Here is a 23,443-nt window from a genome sequence, read left to right as displayed (position 1 = left end):
CGAAAGTGATGGAGGCGACAAAAAATGCTCACATCAACTAACAGTAAAAAAATTCTGCAACTCATACCACGCATTCCTCTCCCCCCCCTTTTCCATAAGCCCAATTTTTGTACTTATTCACTTATTTATTTATCTTTTTAGGTTCAGGTAGGCTTTCTTGATGGCGCCTGATGATCGACCCAAGTCCGTTAGAGTTACAGGCAAGTGCTTACAGTGACGCCATCTTGTTTTGCTCATGCTGCCCCTTGGGTGGTACCACGATACTTTGGAAAATGTCTGACCTCCGCCAAGCATACTTATTTAATCATTAATGGAGACTGATGGGGAAAGGGGGGGGGGGGTAGGGAATGGCGGGGACACGTGGCAGGCTGTCAACATGCTGAGGGAGGATGATGACATTTCAGCGCTAGAATAGTTGTTCCTCAAACTATTGGCCGCTTTATGAACGGAGTAGAAGGAGGAGGAAGAGAGTAAAATAAATAAGAACATAAGAACATAAGAATGTAAGGAGTCTGCAAGAGGCCGGTTGGCCTATACAAGGCAGCTCCTGTATACTCAACCCCACCTTACCTCACCATCAGTGGCTTTATCTAACCTTTTCTTGAATGTATCTATGGTATTGGCACCCACAACATGGCTCCCAAGCCTGTTCCATTCATCTACCACTCTATTAGTGAACCAATTCTTGCCTATGTCTTTGTTGAATCTGAATTTGTCTAACTTAAAACCATTGCTACGCGTCCTACCTGGCTCTTTTACTATCAGAATCTTATTGACATCCCCTTTATTAAAGCCCTTCATCCATTTATAGATTTCGATCAAGTCTCCTCGCAACCTTCGCCTTTCTAGAGAGTGTAGATTTAAATGCTTCAGCCTGTCTTCATAAGGCAAGTTTCTCACCCCCTGAATCATCTTCGTCATCCTCCTCTGTACAGATTCTAACATCTTGATATCCATTCTATAGTAGGGGGACCAGAACTGAACTGCATAATCGAGATGAGGTCTAACTAGTGCTAAGTAAAGTTTGAGGATGACTTCAGCGCTCCTATTGCTTACGCTCCTAGAGATGAAACCAAGTACTCTGTTTGCCCGATTTTTAGCCTGAATGCATTGAGCCCTTGGACGGAGGTCAGCGCTCACTAGCACTCCTAAGGCTCTCTCACGTCCAGACCTGCTTAGAAGAGTGTCATTTAAGGAGTAATTGTGTGAGGGATTATTCCTACCTACACTTAGAATGCTACACTTCCCGACATTGAATTCCATCTGCCGCTTCCCCGCCCAATCATGTAGTTTCTCAAGCTCATCCTGGAGAACGCTAGCGTCCCTGTCTGATTGGATTATTCTACCGATCTTGGTATCATCTGCGAACTTGCTGACATCACTACTAATTCCTGTGTCCAAGTCATTGATGTAAATAATAAAAAGCAGAGGACCCAGCACCGACCCTTGTGGGACTCCACTCGTAACACTGCCCCATTCAGATTTTCTACCATTTATTTGCACTCTCTGGTTCCTACCACTAAGCCACGCCCTGATCCAGTTCAAAACTTTCCCATCTACACCGTGAGCCTGTAATTTTAGTAATAGCCGGTGATGAGGAACTTTGTCGAACGCTTTACTGAAATCTAAATATATATGTCATAGTTTTCATCTCTGTCAACCGCCTCGATCACTTTAGTGTAGAAGGACAACAGATTAGTAAGGAAAGACCTGCCCTTTGTGAACCCATGCTGTGAATCATGAATTAAACTATGCTTCTCTAGATGGTCCCTAATGCTCCCGGCTATAATTGACTCCAACATCTTTCCTACAACTGATGTTAAGCTAATTGGGCGATAATTTAAGGTGGCTGACGTCTCCCTTTTTGAAAATCGGCGTCACATTAGCTACTTTCCATTGATTGGGCACATACCCAGAATTTACCGACATCTTAAAGATATCGGTAATTGGGCCACTGAGAACCTCCTTGCACTCTTTCAGAATCCGATAAATAAATAATAGGATATGATGTCTTTTTACGATAAAGGAAGCACCTGCATAATCCTATAAAACCCTATAAAATCTAGTAACATCCTATGATTTGGGATAAGAGGAAGATGCCGCCTTGCTACTTCGCTTTTGGAAGAGTTTTAAGCCCCGTTCACACTGTGCCGACTCTGGGCCACGACAACCCAGCGACTCGGGGTATACGAGGTCTTGGGTGTGAAATGTTGATGTGGAAGGGTCGCATATGGTCGGAAAAACTATGTGCGACCCTTTCATGTCAACATTTCACACCCAAGACCTCGTGTTCTCGGAGTCGCTGGGTTGTCGTGGCCCAGAGTCGGCACCATAGAAGAAAGTAGGCTGTGTCAGAGTTTACCAGGGGAGATGAAAGTACGAATTTATTGGTTAACTTTTGCAATGAAGTGTGAAACGGAAGTGAAAATATGGTAGAATAAGAAAGAAAAAAGAGGGAGATAAGGAGGAGACGATAAGATGGTGCATGACAGTATTGTAGAGGGGCACGGAAGAAGAGAAGAGAGATGAAAGGTAAAGAAAAGCAGACACGGTGAGGAAGAGTCTAACCACAGAACACAGAGAATGGATATGAAAGAAAAAAAATATTGTCGAAGGTCCATATAAAAGCATTCACATACATAGTTCTCATGCATAAAGACAAAACAAAAAATGGAATAAAGAAATATGCGAGGGAAGATTATTATAAGACCAGAAACACAAAGCCACGAAAACAGTGAATATTTGTGATCACTTTGAAATCTTTTATATTGGCTAGTCAATTTTTTGAGGTCAACTCAAGACGAAAGTAATATTAAGAAAAAGATTCGGAAACTGAACTAATAAAAATGTTTGGTAGAAGAGAAGGCGAAGATGAGTAAAAATAGAAATTAACAGTAATGCGAAAGAAAGATTAGTATTAAGGGGGAATCCATAAAGCGAAGAGGTGAATATATAAATAAGTGCCTGGTCGCGTTACATCAAGAGGAGGAAAGGAAACATAATGTAACGAAAGAGATATGTGAGGAAGGGTGGAAAGAAAGGAAGACGGAGTAGAGACAGTTAATGTGCGTATGGAGGCGTGAGGAAGAGTCGATGAGGAAGTCAGAAGAAAGGAAGAATAGAAAAACGCGAGAGAATGAGAGAGGGAAGAAGAGGAACTTACGAGAATGGGAAGAGAAGACAGTGAGTGAAGTGAAGACATTAATTATAATACACTCTGCATATTGAAGACTACAAAGGAAGGAAGAAAAATATGAAAAAAAGTAAGGTGCATAACGTTGAAAGCGATAGATAGATAGATAGATAGATTAATTGATAAAGAGAGAGCATGGAGAAAAGTTAAGCGAGTGTCTTCCATTACTGTATTACTGCATTTTCCTTTTTTTAATTCCTTTCTTCTTTACTCTCTCTCTCTCTCTCTCTCTCTCTCTCTCTCTCTCTCTCTCTCTCTCTCTCTCTCTCTTCCCCCTCCTCCCCCTCCGCTTCCCTCCTCCTTCTCCTCCGTATCACTCCCCCTCCTCCTCCTCCTCCATCTCCTCCTCGCCGGCCCTTGTGTTGGTGCGGAGGTCAGTTTTTACTTTTTACACTCGTGCGTCGGTGTGTCCCTTTGAGGCGCCTCGTGACAAGGGAGGAAGGACACTTACCACGAGACCCGCGGGAGGCGAAGAGTTAAGACGCGAACACTTAAAAGAAGGGAGAAAGAAGAGAAAAGAAAAAAAAAATGCAGAAAGAAGGTAAAGAGGGGCCAGAAAAAATGACTTATCCCGTTTGATGATGGTAATGATGATGATGATGATGATGATGATGATGGAGAAGAATGAAAAGAGGGAAAAAAAGAGAAGAGAGCTTGTTATGAAGCAAAGAGGTTTGTGTACTGGGGGGAAAGTGGAACGGAGAGAGTATGCATTTTATTACTCTCTCTCTCTCTCTCTCTCTCTCTCTCTCTCTCTCTCTCTCTCTCTCTCTCTCTCTCTCTCTCTCGTTAACAGACTCTCTCTGAGTCACCCGCCTCACCGACGAGCTACCCGCTTAACAGAATATCTCAGCCCACCAACTCACACCTAATCTACTACTGCTAAAGGATAAAAAACACCTGACCTTAACCTACACTCAGATTCAGCCTCAAGACGAATCTTAACGGTTCCGAAACGTCGCTAGCATTTGGAAAACTTTTAAAGGTCAATGCAGACAACATAAAAAAAGCGACATAATAAAATATGAGCAACATATAAGTAAATAATATAAATCTCACTAATTAACGCATAACAAATAAGTAAAACAATACGCATATAAATAAATATATCTACTATAACAAGAGGAAAAAAACGACAAGAATAAAACAAGTCATATACATACAAACAACTGCTAACTCAAAAGAAACTACATTACAAAAAAGGTAACAGGATATGAAAAGGCCACTGACTTGCGATTACCTGGAAGTGAGAGATGAAAAACAAAAACAAAAACGAACAAGTAATTTTACACGATCATTAGCGAAAACTACCGTCCATTCCCGCCCCACTCACTCACCAAACCCTAAGGAATAGAAAACAGAATGGCAGTACGGTTAGGAATTACAGGAACATTAGGAGTCCGTCAAAGAGAGGGGCGGGTACACGACAAACAGGGAGAGGCTATTAGCAGCGTGGTTATGGCGCCAGAACATGAGTGAAGTGTTTGGTCGCGTGTCGTGCCCCATCAAATCCAAGGCCTACCTGAGAGCTAAGAGAAAGTCAAAGAGAATAGGTAGTGTGTTGATGTATGTGTGTTTGCCTTGCTGTTTAAATAGGGGCAGAGTTTATGCCCTACCGTTCCTACTGTTTTGCGATTCATAACACATACAGCAAGATAAGAGCGGTTAAACGATTCATATACCAGTACGAGAAAGTCAAAGAGAATACGTAATGTGTATTAGTATATGTTTACCTTGCTGTTCAAAGGCGGGCAGAGTTGCTGTCCTATCGTCCCTTTTGTTTTCGCGGTACAACACACAGCGAGGGAACAGCGTTGGAAAAAAAAAATCGCATACCAGTAACAGAAAGTCAAAGAGAATGGGTTGTGTGTACGTTTATGTATGTGTTTACCTTGCTGTTCAAAAGAGGGCAGAGTTCCTGTCCTACCGTTCCTTTTGTGTTCGCGTTTCATCACACAGCCAGAGAACAGCGATAAAAAGAAAAAAAAAGCATACACCAGTAAGAACACCAGACAGAGGCTATCATGTCAAGGAACATTAATCGTAAGAGCCATACTCCACTGAAAAACACCAGACGGAGCCATTACTCTCAAGATTCATACAAAAATAGAAAAAAAAAAATATCAAGACTGAATCCGCTGTTTCAAAAGTCAACATTACTGAAACCTTCCTTATTCATCTCGCGAAACCCACCGTGGCTGAGGTAGTGACGGGCTGCTGACGTGTAGGAGGCCCAGCAGGAGCATCATCAACAGAAGGACGGCGGGGGCGGGCGTGGCGGCTTGGGGCGTGGCGGAACGGGTGGCGGCGGGGAGGCCGTACCACACCCTGAGGGACTCCCGCACCAGCTCCTCGTCTCGGGGGTCCACAGGCTCGTTGGTCGTCGTCGCCTCGTTGGCCGCCGCCTCGTGGTAGCTACACGAGTGCTGGTCATACCACCTGAAGCGAGGGAGGAGAGGTCAGTGTGGAAGGTACTAATGGCAATGTCGTTACGAAAGCTTAGAATGGAAAGGAAACTTATATAAAGTTACTGTAATGATTTGGAATATTTGAGGTTTAGTTTGTAAGCATTAGTCGTGATTCTGAAAGCTAAATAGGTAAGGATATCCACAGAAAGGCATTACTACAAAGATATAATGAACTACTTGAATCCAGCTGATTGTTTGCGCGACACACACACACACACACACAGAAAAACAACGTTTTTTTTTTCTTTTTTAGTCAAGTCGAGGATCACTCACGTGGGCGGGTCGGGATCTATTCTAACCCAAAGATCATTGAACGGGGCGGGTTTCCTGAAGGGCTGCGTGGTGGTGGGGGTGCCCGGCCGTCGCCCGCGCCCTCCCGCCGTCTGCTGCGACAAGATCCTGCAGCAGAGGGAGAGAGAAAAGGACGCCGTCAGGTCACTTCATGCTGGCCTGATACGCGAGGGAAGTGACATATCAGTGACGCATCGCCTTCTTACACACACGAAGCCTCACCTGCGCCGCCTACCTGTCTGATCGCCACCTCTGACCCGCTCATTAGGAGCCGAGGGTGAGGCGCGGCAAAGAGACAGACAGACGGAAAGACAGACAGACAGACAGACAGACATATAGACAGACAGAAAGACAAACATACAGAAAAAAGGCAGGAAAATAGACCCATAATAAACAAATATACAAACAAACATAAAAAGATGACCAGGTCACACAGAAAAAGACAGATTGACAGAAAAATAGACCCAGATCAGAGGCAAAAAGATTCAGACTAAACAGAAAGAGACAGAAAATAGAGACCCAGACCGAAGAGAAAGAGACCAACAGACAGACACAGGCAAACAGATCCAGGCTGACAAACAGAGACAAACAGGAAAAAAGACCGATACTGAACAGACACAAATACAGACAGAAAAGTAAACCTATGCTAAAAAGGGAAACAAACACAGACAAAAAACGAACAAATCCAGACCAGACAGACAAACAAAGATAAAAAAACAGACCTAGGCCTAACAGAGAGAGAGAGAGAGAGAGAGAGAGAGAGAGAGAGAGAGAGAGAGAGAGAGAGAGAGAGAGAGATTCATACTAAACATGGATAACAAGACAGACAGAGAAACATACCCATACAGGAGGGCAGGCAGACAGATAGTCCCTACACACACACACACACACACACACACACACACACACGTACTTGGCGAAGGCGGGGTCGTGCTGGTGGCGGGCGTCGAGGGTGCTGGTGAAGTCCTTGAGCACCGAGGGTTCAGGCACCAGCCCGCCCCTGTGGCCGCCGCGCCGCCTCTTATGCCTGACACGGGGGGAGGAGGGGGTAGGTGGACCGTTCATTAGCTATTCATTAGTTCTGCTGTTGCTTTACAATTTGTCATGTTTGCGTATTTGATATTTCTTCTTTCTCGTGTTTTTATCTCTATTAGTTAGATAATCAATCACCCAAACAAAAAATCTATTCCTACATCCATATAATAATCAGTCAATCCATAAATACAATAATAAAAAAAGAAAATGAATAAATCAGTAAGTTAGCTTCTCAATCAATCATTAACCAATCAATAAATATCAGGACACCTCTCCTTCCGAAATTGACCTCTCTTTCGGCCACCTCTTTTGATTCTTTTTTTGTAGGAGCAGCGAGTAGTGGCTTTTTTTTTATTATTGTTTCTTTTTTTTGTGCCCTTGAGCTGTCTCCTTTGTTATAAAAAAAAATACATAGATAAAAACAATAAACTATCAAATCAACCAATACAAATTCCGCACCACCTTGCCCTTCGTTTCCTTCCACACACACGTTATCTTCAATCTCTTCCTCCTCCTCCTCCTCCTCCTCCTCTTCACCCACCCTTGCACCCACCTCTTTATCCTGGTTTCTGGGCCCACGTGCTGCACCGCCAGGCCCGCAGCACGCACCACGTCCAGCACGGTGTGGTTACCGAGGAAGTGGCCTGCGGGGACATCAGGTCGGTTAGAGAAGGCATTAAAAGTAGGGGTTAGCGAGACACGAGCACAGGGAGACAAGGGAAGGTAGAGGGACTGGGAGAGGGTGAAGGTGCGTAGCGATGTGGTAAGGTGGGTGTAGTAGTTGTGGTGTTGCTTGTTGTAGTTTTGTGGTAGAAGCTGTGATATTAATGGCGGTGGTGACGGTGATATTATCATTATCGTTATTATTATTATTATTATTATTATTATTATTATTATTATTATTATTATAATTAGTAGTAGTAGTAGTAGTAGTAGTCGTAATAGTAATAATAATAATAATAATAATAATAATAATAATAATAATAATAACACCAACACCAACAAACAGTAATATAGGTGGCGTGCACGAGAGTGCAAGAGAAGATGGCGCCACTATAAACACTTGCCAGCGCCATGACGGGCTGGGGCCGAATACCATCCAGGCCACTCAAGCAAGCCTACCGGCGCAATAGGCAGAGACGTCAAAAAAAAAAAAAAAAAAAAAAAAGTTCACCATCGCAAGTTCGCAACGTGGTTACGATTTAGAGGGCCAGCAAAACAACACGATCTTGACAACACGTGTTGGCGACGCGGAGGCGAAGGTGGAGATGGCTTCTCTTTCTTCCAGAATCTTGAGTGTTTAGAGGTTACTCTATCTGTTATTACCAGCTATCAGAGGATGCCAATAACAATGATAATAATGATAACAACAACAATAAAAACAACAGTGCTCCAGAAGCTATAGGTATAGGTATTCTTGAGTTCATCTCCTTCCCCTTCCCCAGACAGGCCGTCGGTGCCCGCGTTCCTCACACCATCAAAACTTTTTTCCCGAAGATAAATATGAAAGGGAGTCGAAGAACCGAGCCCTTCGCGGGAGGTTCCTTTCAATTAAAACTTTAAAGTGGGGGGAAAATACGCCGCCAAAAGTCCCCCTCGAAGATATTCCTTATGGAAGAGAGGCGGCAAAGCGACACAGGGAAAGGTTAGGTTGGGTTTCGCAAGCTTACGTATGTTTATTTCTTTAGGAGTTGAATAAATATTTGAGTGCCCCTTGATTTAAATGGCAAGTTACCTCAGTTTTCTCTGATATTTTTGATGCCTCACTGTTGTATTAAAATCTCTAGGAGCCATTTGCATTTATTCATTCGTATATTCCTTTACTCATTTCTCATTTTTACCGTAAATCTGTGTGGGTGAGTGTGTGGAGGTCGGGAGGAGGGCGTAGGAGGCACAAAACAACGGTGAGGAGAGTAGAAAGAAAGAAAGAAGGAAAGAAAGAAAGAATGAGAAGAAAATGTAAAAGAGAAGAAAATGTTAGTACAAAATCTAATGGGAGAAAAAAATATAAAGAATACTGAAGTTTGCAAAGTATTGATGACCACTTATCTCGCTATACATTATAACATTGTGATTTAAATATAACTGTGAAAATAAAAGTGTTACAGTTTTCCAATTTTTTGTCTGAGGTCTCCACAGTAAAAGGTAGACAGAAATCAAAGGCGTTTTAGAGATATTTAGGAGAGAGAGAGAGAGAGAGAGAGAGAGAGAGAGAGAGAGAGACCTAACCTACTCCTTCTGTTCCCTTTTCCTCCATTACCCTCCCCACCCCTCACACACAAAACCTTTTTACCTAACAATCTCACTTCTCCTTTTTACCCACTTTTCTTTCTTCTCCATCATCATCATCAAACGGGACACATCATTTTTTGCCTCTCCTCACCTCCTTCTTGCATTATTATTTTCCTTTTCCTTTCTCCCTCTCTTTCAAGTGTTCGCGTCTTAACTCTTCGCCTCCCGCGGCTCCAGTGTTGAGTGTCCTTCCTCCCTTGTCACGAGGCGCTTCAAAGGGACACACCGAGGCACGAGTGTAAAAACTGACCCCCGCACCGACACAAGGGCCGGCAAGAAGGAGGAGAGAGAGAGAGAGAGAGAGAGAGAGAGAGAGAGAGAGAGGAAGAGCCAGAAGAATGAAAGACTAACGCGCTCATTTAACCTTTTCTTTCTCTCTCTCACCCTTTCATTGTTTTATCTTTACCTCTGAAATGAGCAAAGTATATAATAATTTAAGTCATCACTTCCCTCCCTCTCTCCTCTTCCCCATCTCGTAAGTTTCTCTTCTTCAACTTCGCATTCGTTCACGTTTTTCTCTTCCTTCTTTTCTTCCGACTTCCCTCATTGACTCTCTAATACCTCCTTATGCAACATAACTCTCTCTCTCTCTCTCTCTCTCTCTCTCCTGGGACAATTTCTACGGACAAAGTGAGCTCTTCCACAGGGCCCAGTGCTCTTCATTATTTACATCAACGACGTGGATGTTGGACTCAATAATCACATTAGTAAATTTGCAGACGACACAAAGATTGGTAACTCGGTTCTCACTGACGAAGACAGGCAAAGCCTCCAAGAGGATTTGCACAAAATTTCAGCTTGGTCGGATAGATGGGAGATGCCCTTTAACGTAGACAAGTGCCAGGTCCTTCAAGTTGGAACAAGAAATAAGAAGTTCGATTAAGAAATGCGCGGCGTTAAACTCACAAGCGTTCAATGCGTTAAGGACCTGGGGGTCAAAATCGCGTCAAACCTCAAATTCTCACATCAATCCATCGATGCAGCAAATAAAGCGAACAGAATGTTGGGCTTCATTAAAAGGAACTTTTTGTTCAAGAATAAAGATGTAATACTTCCGCTCTACAATAGTTTAGTCAGACCCCACTTGGAATATGCGGTACAGTTTTGGTCTCCTCACCATGCAAAGGACATTGCTAAATTAGAAGGTGTTCAGCGTCGGGCAACAAAAATGATCCCTTCCTTGCGCAACAAATCCTACGAAGAAAGGCTTTCCACCCTTAACATGTTCTCTCTTGAGAAACGTCGCCTCCGAGGAAAACTGATCGAATGTTTTAAAATACTTAATGGTTTCATGAATGTAGACAGATCAAAATTGTTTATGATCGATGACACTTTGCGAACGAGGAACAATGGCATAAAACTCAAATGTAGACAAGTAAATTCAGACTGTACCAAATTTTTCTTCACCAACGTTGTAGTGCGAGAATGGAATAAGCTCCCACCGTCAGTGGTCCAGTGTAACACGATTGACTCCTTTAAAAACAAGCTCGACCGTCACTTCCTTGAACTTAATATTAACTAGAGTAGAAAAGCAACGTTTTGGAGCCATCTGATTAGTGTAGATTCACTTAGGTTTAAGGACAGACTACCTAGTCTGGACCATGGGGTATGTGTGGTCTGATTTTTTATGTAAATCTATGTAAATCTCTCTCTCTCTCTCTCTCTCTCTCTCTCTCTCTCTCTCTCTCTCTCTCTCTCTCTCTCTCTCTCTCTCTCTCTCTCTCTCTCTCTCTCTCTCTCTCTCCACCTGTCACCTGAGCTCTGAGGGTCAGGACACAGGCGTCACAGTGTGGAGAAAGATGATACGTGTCTAGAGTGAATTTTAATTATAATTTATTCTTCCGTCTCCATTTCCTGTATTCTGTGGTTAGCCTCTTCCTTATATGCATAGTTCACGTGTATGTGGTCTTAGTGTCTCCTTTTATTTACATTTTCTTCTTTCTTGTCCTTCCATATTGCCATTCACAGTGTTTACTATTTCTCCTTCCTCTCGTCATTCCCCTTTATTTTCACGTTTTTCTTTTTACCATTTCCCATTTCCCTCCGACACTGTATGCAAAAGTTAACTATAGTATCTTCATTCTATCGACTGCTTTAGTTAATTCTGGACTATTTCCCGCCACAGGCTCAAGGCCAGTGTGATAGAAATAGCACAAAGGCCACGGGCAGTTTTAGCGTATGGCCCCAACTTCACATACCCTCCTCTCTGTATTTCCTCTTCCCAACGAATTAAACTCTTTCACGGGAGGAAGATCAGGACACCTCTCGAACCGAAACTAATCCTTCTTTTGCGTTATTCTTCTGTTCTTTATTTTCTTTCATACTGACAACATCTGGTAAGGCTTATATTTTTTTGTATAATTTTGCTTTGTCTTTGCTACACTTCCCTACTGCACCGTAAAAAAAAAAAAAAAAAAACTAAATAGAATCTACCTCCTTACTTCCCACACATTTCTTTTAATCTCCTCTTCCTCATCCTTCCGCTTCTTTTACTGATTTCCTTTATTTTTTTCTCCTCCTCCTCCTCCTCCACTCCTCCTTTGTCTCACCTTTCTCTTCTCTTCCTTCTCCTTTCATTTTTCTCCTCTCACTTTCCTTGTTTCACCTCCCCCCTTTCCTTTCTCCCTCCATCTCCATATTATCACCTCCCTTTTTTCACCTTCCCTTTTTCCCTTCATCTGCCAACCATCACCTCCCTTGTTTTCACCTTCCCCTCTTCCCCTTCTCCCTCCATCTCCCTACTATCACCTCCCTTGTTTCACCTTCCCATCCTTCCCTTCTTCCTTCATCTTCCTCCTTTCACCTTCTTGTTTCACCTCCCCCCACCCCGTTTCCTTTCTCCTTCATCTTCGTCCTATCACCTACCATGTTTCACCTTCTTCCCCCCTTTTCCCTCCTCCTTTACCTTCTTTGTTTCACCTTCCCTCTCCTTTCCCTTCTCCCTTCACCCTCCCTATACCTTCCTTGTTTCACCTTCTCCCCCTCCCCCATTTTCTTCCTCCCTTTCTCTTCCCTCTACCTTTTCCTCCCCTCACGCTCTGGGCCGCCCCCAAATCATCTATCAAGACATTTATGGGGTACTAAAGATTTTTTTTCCCCAATTGAACCTCTCAGCATGGCAACTCATTACCTCCGAGAAATATTATCCCTCAAAGACCCTGTAGGAAGATGAAGAGGAGGAGGAGGAGGAGGAGGAGGAGGAGGAGGAGGTTATGGCTACTCTTGTATTACCATTCTGAAGAGGTGGATGGAGAGAGAGAGAGAGAGAGAGAGAGAGAGAGAGAGAGAGAGAGAGAGAGAGAGAGTCATGCATTGCCGTGTTTGTGTGTTACGTGACTGCTCGTAAATCAGCCGCTGAGTGTTGGGCATGTGCAACCTCTCTCTCTCTCTCTCTCTCTCTCTCTCTTCCTCCGTTTTCTCTTTTTTCACTTCCCGTTTTCTGTGAATGTATCTTCTTTACTTTTTATGGCTTTCGTTTCTGTTTCCTACTTGGTTCTTGTCTACGTTCTTTTTTTTTTCTCTCTCTTGTTCTTCCTTATTTCATTCCTTCAGTTTTCGTTCACCCTCCCGTCCTTTTTCACTATATTTCCTTTCCCTTTCTTCCTGCCTCCCCTTCATTATTTTCCTTTTCTCTTCTCTCCTCCTTCTGTGGTCTGACTTTCTATGTAATTCTTCTTTACTCACTCTTTCTTCTTTCCTTCATTCCCTCATCCTTCTTTTCTTAACTTCTCTCTTCTTTCCTTAAATTCCTCGTTCTTCTTTCCTTCACCCTCTATTTTTTTCATACCCTCTTCTGTTTTCTTCAATCCCTGTTCCTTATCTTCTCCCGTTTAACGTTCTGCCCTTTTTCATTTTCTTACATATTTCTTTCTATTCCATGTTCCTAAATCCTCCCTTTCTCTCAACTTTCCTTTGTTTTCCTCTCGTTAAGCGTCCTGTTTTTTTCTGTTTATTTCCTTTCTTTCTTTCCGTTTACCGCTACACTCCTTGGGTTTAGCGTTGTCCTTTTCCTATTTTTCTTATTCTATTTTCCTTAACCCATTCCTTCTCCCTTCTCCGACCTTTCTCTCCATTCTTCCTTTCCATCTCAGTTCCTTCAGGCATTTCCTCCCGAACTCTCTCTTGCCGTTCTCCTTTTCTATGTCATCATTTTTCATCTTTATTCCTCTGTTCATTTTATCCTTCCTTTATACCTTCTCTTTATTCCCTCAAGCTCTTTCTCTCACAAGGTCCCTTCTTTCCCACCCTCCTGCACTCCTTCCTTTCAGCTTCGCCATACGCCTTCTCTTTTTTTGTTTCTTATCATCCTTATCTCACGCTCTTTCCTATACATCATATCTCCATCAAGGTCCACCGTCTCTCTCTCTCTCTCTCTCTCTCTCTCTCTCTCTGATTTTTTTTTTCACTTCCATTTTCTCTTATTCCCTTTCGTTCCTTATTTTTACACTTCACTTATTCCCATTTTCCTTCCCTTCTGTCCTCTACTCCACTCCTTTGAATCGCCTTCTCAATTATTTCTTTCCTTTTTTTTACTATCTTCTTTCCTTCATTCCTTCATTCTTTTCTATATCACTTTTCCTTTTCTCTTCTTCACTCACTCTTTCTTCTTTCCTTCATTCCCTCATCCTTCTTTTCTTAACGTCTTTCTCTTTTCCTTAAATTCCTCGTTCTTCTTTCCTTCACCCTCTCTTTATTTTTTTCACACCCTCTTCTCTTTTCTTCACTCCCTCTTTCTCATGCCTTCACTTCTTGTTCCTTATCTCCTTCACCGCCTCTTTCTTTCTTCTTTTCTTTACGTTCGCTCATCTTCTCCACTTTCTCTTCCTTCTTCCTTTCACTTCACGTTTCTTTTCTTTTTCGCTCCATTTTTCCTCTTTCCGTCACTTCCGCTTTCTTCCATTTTCCATCCATTCTTTCCTCTTTTCTTCAGTTATTTTGACATTTCCTCTACTCCACCTTTATTCCCTCTTTCAGTTATTTTTCTTCTCTTCTTCACTCCCTCGGTTTTCTCCTATACGCTCCTTCCTTCTTTCCTCCTACACTCTCTGGTTCTTCTCTCCTTTACTCTTACGTTTTTCTATCCACTCAATCTGCCTTCATTCCTTGACTCCCTCTTTCTTCCCTTCTTCACTCTCCCTTTTTTTCTGTCATTCCCTTCTTCTTTATCTCTTTCTCTTACTTACTCCTTCGTTTTTCTATCCACTCAATCTGCCTTCATTCCTTGACTCCCTCTTTCTTCTCTTCTTCACTCTCCCTTTTTTTCTGTCACTTCCTTCTTCTTTAACCTCTTTCTCTTACTTACTCCTTCGTCTCTAAACTTTCCGCACCGATGTTATTTTTTATTTCTTCTCCAAAGTGTAACGATGGGAGGATATTTTTTTTTTTAGGATCCAACATTATCGTCTCGTGACCCCTTCTTATCTCCCTCGCCTCCCCCTCCCCTCCATCCTCCGCCCCCTGCTGCGTGGTGACCGTCCTGCTGAGTCCTGCTGAGCCCTGCTGAGCCCCGCCGCCCCCCGCTGTGCCACTAAAGGGTCGTTATAAGAATGGCCGATACACTGGCTCGTTGGATTCACTTTTCGTTCCCTTGAATATCCACAGTAAGCGCTTCGTCACCCGTTTTCTTTGATCTCCTGGAACAGTTTGGTAGTTTTCTTTCAAGTTTTACTCGTGGTTTCTTTATTAATAGCCATCTTTAAAGAAATCTAAGGGTTGTTTACACCCTTTTTCAAACTTTACTTCTATGAACAGCACTTGTTCTATTACAGTTTCTACGTATTTCTTTTGCTGATTCTTAAGATTCTTACACTGGTGGTTTCTTGCATGTTAATCTTTTGATGATATTTAAAGTCTGTTAACAACATATTTAAAAAATTTTCTTTAGGCATTACCTATTATGATTTCTACGTATCCCATATAGCTAATATACTCAGAATCTGTTTCGATCGTGATTTTTTTTTATAAATCTTTCCTTTATTTAAATATGAAAGAATAACACCTAAAATTGCCAATATTTTTTTATGAACAACTATTCTATTGCAGTTTCTTAAAACCTCTTACGTTCAAGTTCAAGAAAGATGGCGCCACTATAAACACTTGCTTGCGCCATAACGGGCTGGGGCCGACCACCAGGCCCCACCAAGAAAGCCTACCGGCGCCAGAGGCACAAACGTAAAAAAACAACGCCTCAAAGGACTTATTTAGTGTTCAGTTCTGTTATTGATATTATTGGGGCGTTAGGGGGATGACTTTGTTACGTTTCGTTTCGTTGTTGATTTACTTGACAATTCCTCATATACTTTATTACTTTATCAACTATTATTGCTATCCTTGGGGCACCGGGCTATACCATGGGTGAGGTTGTTAGAATGCAACGACTGTAAGAAAGAGTTCGGCGGTGGCAGCGTACAGGCGACAACAAGGGAAGCAAGGGCAGTCGTAGTAGTTTGGAGGGTCGTACTTCAGACGGTCGTAGTAGAGGGGGTCGTAGTAAAGGAGGTCGTAGTACTCCACATCAGTAAAGGTTTCCAATACGTATTTTCGGTCCGCGCCGCCCCGAGTCCTCCAAACCGATACCCTGAGGGCCGTGCAGCGACTCTTTACGTTATGCTACTTAAGTCCAACACTCCATATGCCTCTTTCGCCCCTTCTTGATGTGCCCGTTTGGTCTGGTTTGGTTTCTCTCTCTCTCTCTCTCTCTCTCTCTCTCTCTCTCTCTCTCTCTCTCTCTCTCTCTGTAATGACTGCCTTATCGAAGAGAGAGAGAGAGAGAGAGAGAGAGAGAGAGAGAGAGAGAGAGAGAGAGAGAGAGAGAGAGAGAGAGAGAGAGAGAGAGAGAGAGAGAGAGAGAGAGAGAGAGAGAGAGAGTAATCATAACACCGATTTGAGCCACTATCTCCTTCTCCTCCTCCTCCTTTTCCCTCCTTCTCTTTCTCCCTCTTCCTCCTCCTCCCTTCACCTCCTACCCCTCCCTCCTTCTCCTCCTCCTCCTCCTCCTCCTCCTCCTCCTCCTCCTCCTTCTCCTCCTCCACCTCTTTCCTTCCCTCATTCTCCTCGCTTTCACTGGCTCCTAAACTTGATATACGCTTGACGAAGATTTTCTCCCCAAACTTTTTTTTTCCCTGGTTAATATTTTGGTTCGTAATTAGCTAAGGTCGAGATGGTGAGCGGGGAGAAAGTTACGGCTGACCCCGATGTTAGGCAGGCCACGAGGGGGAAGGAAGGGAGGAGGATAAGGAGGAAGGAAATGAGACGAAGAATGAGTTGAGGGGGAGAGGAAGGGAGATGGGTATAGGCAGAAGTGAAAAGGAAGGAGGGAAAAGAAGAGAGAGAGAGAGAGAGAGAGAGAGAGAGAGAGAGAGAGAGAGAGAGAGAGAGAGAGAGAGAGAGAGAGAGAGAGAGAGAGAGAGAGAGAGAGAGAGAGAGAGAGAGAGAGAGAGAGAGAGAGAGAGAGAGAGAGAGAGAGAGAGAGAGAGAGAGAGAGAGAGAGAGAGAGAGGTGGGCAGAAGAAAACAGGAAAAAGGAAGGAGAACGGGTTGGGAGAGCAGAAGATAGGTAAGCGGAAAAGAACAGGAAGGAAGAAGGGGTTAAGAGAGAGGGAGAGAGGGAGATGAATAGGCAAGGGAGAACAGGAAGAGGGAAGAAGAAGAATGGGTTGAAAGAGAGGGAGGTGGGTAAGCAAAGAGGAAGAAGGAAGAGAAAGGATGGGTTGAAAGAGATGGAGGCGGGTAAGCAGAAGAAAACGGGAAGGAACAAGAAGAATGGGTTGAGGGAGAGCGGGAGATAGGTAAGCAAAGAGAATAGGAAGAAAGAAGAGAAAGGATGGGTTGAGAGAAAGAGGGAGATAGTAGGCAGAAGAGTGTAGGAAGAAGAAAGGAGGAGGAGGAGGAGGAGGAGGAGGAGGAGGAGGAAGAGGAGAGGTTATAATATGCAAAGATAAATAGCAGAATAAAGTACGTATGTTTGAAAAGGGAAGGAGACTAAGTGCATGAGTAGAGAAAGGCAGAGCACGATAATAAAGAAGAGAAAGCAAACTTAAGACTGTACGTGGAAGAGAAAGAGAAGAAGAAATTACTGGCAGACGATTTGAGACAGACACACGAGAAGGTTGAAATAATGGAAAATAGAATGTAGGAGGAAAGGGGGATGAGGAAAAGAGGATGGGAGGGAAGAGGAAGGAGGGGGCTTGCTAATAAGGAACAAATTTTTGATGTATGTCCATTAAAAGAGAGTTTGATGGGAAGTGCGTGGATACAGGTAAACAGTCAGACAGAAAGACACAGAGGCAGTCAAATGAATAAACAGGGAAACAAGAAGAAACAAGCCAAGAAAAGAAAAAACAAAACAAAAATAAGAGAAAAGAAAGGAAAAGAAAAAAAAGGAAAAGAGAAAGAACCAGTCCCAGTCCTTACTCCTTCCTCTCTCGACCCCCTTCCCCCCCTCCCCCCCTTCTCCATAACCCCTTTTTCAGCAACGCCACCACCTCCTCCACAACCACCACAACCACCACCTCCACCACCTCCTCGGCTCCCCAAGCACCTCGAGACATTATTACTGGCGTGTTAACTTTGAGGGTCGTGCCGCGGGCTTATCTGATGTCGTTTTAAGCACACAAAGCGCTATCTCGGCATCAAGGGGCCAGCAGTATGCAGAGAGGGGAGGGGAGAGAGAGAGAGAGAGAGAGAGAGAGAGAGAGAGAGAGAGAGAGAGAGAGAGAGAGAGAGAGAGAGAGAGAGAGAGAGAGAGAGAGAGAGAGAGAGAGAGAGAGAGAGAGAGAGAGAGAGAGAGAGAGAGAGAGAAGGGGTCTACTACTACTACTACTACTACTACTACTACGACTATTACTACTGCTCTCCCTACTATGAATACAACAACTACTACTATTATTATTCTTGCTGCTTCTACTACCACTATAACAAAACATAAAAAAAAATAATGACAAAAACAACAACAGCAACAACAACATTAATAGTAACAACCAATAAAACGTTAACACCAGATGCAGCAGCAGTAATAATAATAATAAAAAAAAAATGCACAATATCCCTTTTTTTCATAAACAACTATTGCCAACATTTAACGCACGCCACCCTTCAGTAACCTTTACTTTCCCCCTCCCTCCCTCCCCTCCCTCCTCTACCTCTTCCACCACCACCCACAACAACAACACCCATCACCACCGCTGCCACAAGCCTTCACTCCTCCCCCTCCAAAAGAAACCTGTCCAGCCACCATTATCACCATGCATTAAAATCATCCCCGTAACCGTCTGTCTCAAATTCTTCAAACCTTCCTTCCGCCCTTCCGTCCCTCCAATCTTTACAGGCATACACAAACACATCCACCGTTATTATCATCATTTCTAAAACCATTTCTGTAACTCTATCTTAATCCCTCCATTCCTTCCTTCCTTCTTTCCTTCTCTACATCCATACACACAGTCGATTCCTACCTTCCTTCCTTTCTTCCTTCGTTTTTTCCTCCGTTCCTTCTCTACATGCATACACACAGTCCCTTCCTACCTTCCTTTCTTTCTTTCTTCCTTCCTTCGTTCTTTCCTTCGTTCCTTCCTTCCTTCTCAACATGCATACACACACAGTCCCTTCTTTCCTTCCTTTCTTCCTTTTTTCCTTTCTTTCCTTCCCTCCCATTCTTGCAAGAATACACAAAGACCCACCATTATTATCCTTCTATGTAGCTCTTTTCCTCAATCTCTTCCTTCTTTCTCTCCATCTTACCTTCCTTCCTTCTTCTCAATCCCATCCTTACAGGCATACATGCATAGTAACATAAGAACATAGGGAGACTGCAAGAGGCCTAATGGCCTATACAGGGCAGCTCCAGATTCCCCCCCACTACCACCTGTCATCCTCGTCCATGCAGCTATCCAGTCTACTCTTGAAACAAGCTATCGTCCCTGCACTCACTATGTGATTGCTGAGTCTATTCCATTACCCCACCACCCTATTACTAAACCAATGCTTGCCTATTTCCCTCCTAAATCTATACTTTTCTAATTCAAATTCATTACTGCGTGTTCTATCCTGCTGGCTAATTCTCAGTACTTTACTTATATCGCCTTTGTTGTATCCACAGAGTTATATACATGTATATACATATATATGTATATACATGTATACATATGTATATACATATATATGTATATAATTCTGTGGTTGTATCCCTTGACCCAATTGAATACTTCTATCTACAAATAATCCCTTTTCTTTTCCTTTCCTTCATCCTCTCTCTCTTTCTTTCCTTCCTGCCTTCCTTCCTGCCCCCTTTATTCCCTTCCTTCCTTCCTCCCTTCATTCAATCCTACCTTCCTTCTTTCCAATTCCATCCTTACAAACATGCACAAACAATCCCAATTTTTCTTCCTTCCTTTATTTTCATTTTCCTTTCTTCCTTCTTTCCTACCATCTTTCCCTCTCTTCCTTGCAAACACACACACACACACACACACACACACACACACACACACACACACACTCACACACACACACTTCAACCACCACCACCACCACCACGAACCTGCTCCAAAGGCGAAGAAGAAGCTCTGGTCGGGGTTGTCGCGCAGGATCTCCACGACGCGGCGGCCCATGCGCTGGTTGCGGCGGTAGATGAGCTCCTCGCGGAAGTACTCGTCGATGTGTGTGGCGATGGCGGCGTCCAAGGGCGGTAAGGACGTGTTGCCTAAGTGTGGAACCTGGTGGGAAGAGAAGAAAAGAGGTATGAGGGAAACTGTGGTGGTAAGAACGTGTTGACTTAAGTGTACGATCTGAAGGGAGACGAAGAAGAGGATAAGAGGCTAAATTTTGGTGGCAAGTATGAAGGTTTGTTAAAATTGAAAATCGTTAATTACTGACCGATTTTCATGAATTCCTAATATGTTATGTATACCGGTTAGGAGATGTTCCATGCCAGGTTTCATAAGAATTGCACAATGAATAATTGCAAAATTTGCATTTTTCCGTTTTAAAAGAAAAAAAAATCGAAAATGCGATATTTCTTTGTTATGCGTGAGACAATGTTGTTCAAAAAAATACCAAATATACTTTGTACAATTCTGAAAAGATTGTGTGTGGCAAATATGTAAATTTATTTTATAGATTAGTATATTATATATTTTTTTTCATTTATTTGCTCGTGTAGAATATATTGCTAATTTATGAAGATATGGTGACTTAATCATTAAATCTTCGTAACACAAAAAATCGTCCATTTATCCTTCTTTCAAATGCAAAAAAACTATTAGAATCGGTCATGTGGTTACTCAGACATATCAAAAAGAACATGAAACGCGGAACCAATATATTGGCAAGGAAACGCAAACAGCTACCTCCTCTTCCGCTGCAGCGAGATTTTTGCTTCTCTGCAAACCAACATCAATCATGTATGTCTATATCATTCATCGAGTCATTGTGGAGTACATCTGGTATTCACAAGGCATTTTAGAAAGTTAGCTTGTTCCTGTTCCTCCAATTTGCAGGGCATTTTTCGTTCGGAGACGAGGGAATCAGGAGGCACAACCTCCCTCATTGTCGCTTGGATCACTAATGTCCTCCTTGCTCATACACCTTGCTGAACTTTAATTATTTCTTCGCTTTCTTCTTTTTGTAAGCAAATCACTTCGTTTTCTTATCTCCTACCTCCATGGGTTGTATGATGTTTGGATCTCCTCCGAACATGTGTTGACTGCTGTCCGCGTGAGTCACTCAGTAGCTTTATATACACACAAGCAGGGTCACCAGATGTCTCCATATGCTATGAACTATATGAGGGAATATTTCGGCGTTTTTTTCGCGAAAAAAAAAAATCAGTGTGTCAGCGCCACCAACGCGTGTTAGCAGCGCCACCGACGCGTGTTAGCAGCGCCACCGACGCGTTATAGCAGCGCCACCGACGCGTGTTAGCAGCGCCACCGACGCGTGTTAGCAGCGCCACCGACGCGTTATAGCAGCGCCACCGACGCGTTTTAGCAGCGCCACCGACGCGTGTTAGCAGCGCCACCGACGCGTGTTAGCAGCGCCACCGACGCGTGTTAGCAGCGCCACCGACGCGTGTTAGCAGCGCCACCGACGCGTTATAGCAGCGCCACCGACGCGTGTTAGCAGCGCCACCGACGCGTGTTAGCAGCGCCACCGACGCGTGTTAGCAGCGCCACCGACGCGTGTTAGCAGCGCCACCGACGCGTGTTAGCAGCGCCACCGACGCGTGTTAGCAGCGCCACCGACGCGTGTTAGCAGCGCCACCGACGCGTGTTAGCAGCGCCACCGACGCGTGTTAGCAGCGCCACCGACGCGTGTTAGCAGCGCCACCGACGCGTGTTAGCAGCGCCACCGACGCGTGTTAGCAGCGCCACCGACGCGTGTTAGCAGCGCCACCGACGCGTGTTAGCAGCGCCACCGACGCGTGTTAGCAGCGCCACCGACGCGTGTTAGCAGCGCCACCGACGCGTGTTAGCGCCACCGACGCGTGTTAGCAGCGCCACCGACGCGTGTTAGCAGCGCCACCGACGCGTGTTAGCAGCGCCACCGACGCGTGTTAGCAGCGCCACCGACGCGTGTTAGCAGCGCCACCGACGCGTGTTAGCAGCGCCACCGACGCGTTAGCAGCGCCACCGACGCGTTTTAGCAGCGCCACCGACGCGTGTTAGCAGCGCCACCGACGCGTGTTAGCAGCGCCACCGACGCGTGTTAGCAGCGCCACCGACGCGTGTTAGCAGCGCCACCGACGCGTGTTAGCAGCGCCACCGACGCGTGTTAGCAGCGCCACCGACGCGTGTTAGCAGCGCCACCGACGCGTGTTAGCAGCGCCACCGACGCGTGTTAGCAGCGCCACCGACGCGTGTTAGCAGCGCCACCGACGCGTTTTAGCAGCGCCACCGACGCGTGTTAGCAGCGCCACCGACGCGTGTTAGCAGCGCCACCGACGCGTGTTAGCAGCGCCACCGACGCGTGTTAGCAGCGCCACCGACGCGTGTTAGCAGCGCCACCGACGCGTTTTAGCAGCGCCACCGACGCGTGTTAGCAGCGCCACCGACGCGTTTTAGCAGCGCCACCGACGCGTGTTAGCAGCGCCACCGACGCGTGTTAGCAGCGCCACCGACGCGTGTTAGCAGCGCCACCGACGCGTGTTAGCAGCGCCACCGACGCGTTATAGCAGCGCCACCGACGCGTTTTAGCAGCGCCACCGACGCGTGTTAGCAGCGCCACCGACGCGTTTTAGCAGCGCCACCGACGCGTGTTAGCAGCGCCACCGACGCGTGTTAGCAGCGCCACCGACGCGTGTTAGCAGCGCCACCGACGCGTGTTAGCAGCGCCACCGACGCGTGTTAGCAGCGCCACCGACGCGTGTTAGCAGCGCCACCGACGCGTGTTAGCAGCGCCACCGACGCGTGTTAGCAGCGCCACCGACGCGTGTTAGCAACGCCACCGACGCGTGTTAGCAGCGCCACCGACGCGCGTGAGTAACGGTGCTGAAGTGCTGTTGAGCAGCGCTGCTAAGTGGCCCCGTCTTAAAGAAGCCTATGGAAGAAGGTTGTGCTTGCCAAATGAAGAACCTGAAGAAAGGGATTGAAGAAGAGGAAAGGTGACGGTGATGATGGTGTTGATGGAGCGTGAAGGAAGATTAAGTTAAGGGGAGAGGTTAGGAGAGAATGAGGAGGATGGTGAGGGTGAGGGTAATAATTATGGTGGTGCCAAGTAAGGAGGGACAATGCAAGGGTGGAAGAAGTTGAGATACAGGTTATATCAGGAAGAAGAGAAGGAAAAGGAATTAAGAGGAGTAAAATGAAGACTAGGAATAAGATGAGAGGGAACAATGTTGAGGAAAGGGTTTATATATTTTGTCGGCATGGGGAGGCAGGGATAGCAAAGTGAAAGGCACAGGAAATACGAGAATGAAGAAAAGAAAAAGTAAAAAAAGGTAATGGTAAAGAAGGGGACATACGCTATTGTTGCGCGTGGCCTCGGTGCTCATCTCCGTCGCATTGGCCCTTGAGCCAGTGGTGAGATTAGGTAACCCTTTACTCCGGGACACGGAGCCGGTGTGACACCCGGGTTACCACAGTTTACCTTCCCCATGTTTCCCCAGGTACTCATTTATCGACCAGCCCGCATGGGAGGATGGACAACTGGATGAGCTGCACGCCGACTGC

At 44.8% G+C, this 23,443-nt stretch overlaps 1 protein-coding gene across 1 annotated transcript in view; it reads right to left on the bottom strand.

Annotated features, from left to right (window-relative positions):
• The window catches only part of LOC126998306 (metalloprotease TIKI1-like), a 126,421-nt gene that overhangs the window by 1,341 nt on the left and 101,637 nt on the right, over nt 1-23,443 (bottom strand). The window contains exons 6-10 of the mRNA XM_050859793.1: nt 19,816-19,990; nt 7,541-7,631; nt 6,866-6,979; nt 5,935-6,060; nt 5,387-5,632 (exon numbers count right to left, since the gene is read on the bottom strand). Of these exons, the coding sequence (XP_050715750.1) occupies nt 5,387-5,632; nt 5,935-6,060; nt 6,866-6,979; nt 7,541-7,631; nt 19,816-19,990 (752 nt within the window). The remainder of the gene's footprint in view (nt 1-5,386; nt 5,633-5,934; nt 6,061-6,865; nt 6,980-7,540; nt 7,632-19,815; nt 19,991-23,443) is intronic.

Source organism: Eriocheir sinensis, chromosome 14 (genome assembly GCF_024679095.1).
Source record: "Eriocheir sinensis breed Jianghai 21 chromosome 14, ASM2467909v1, whole genome shotgun sequence".
Lineage (NCBI taxonomy): Eukaryota > Metazoa > Arthropoda > Malacostraca > Decapoda > Varunidae > Eriocheir > Eriocheir sinensis.
The sequence above is the reverse complement of the archived record's forward strand: the minus strand, read 5'-3'. Positions and strand labels throughout refer to the sequence as shown.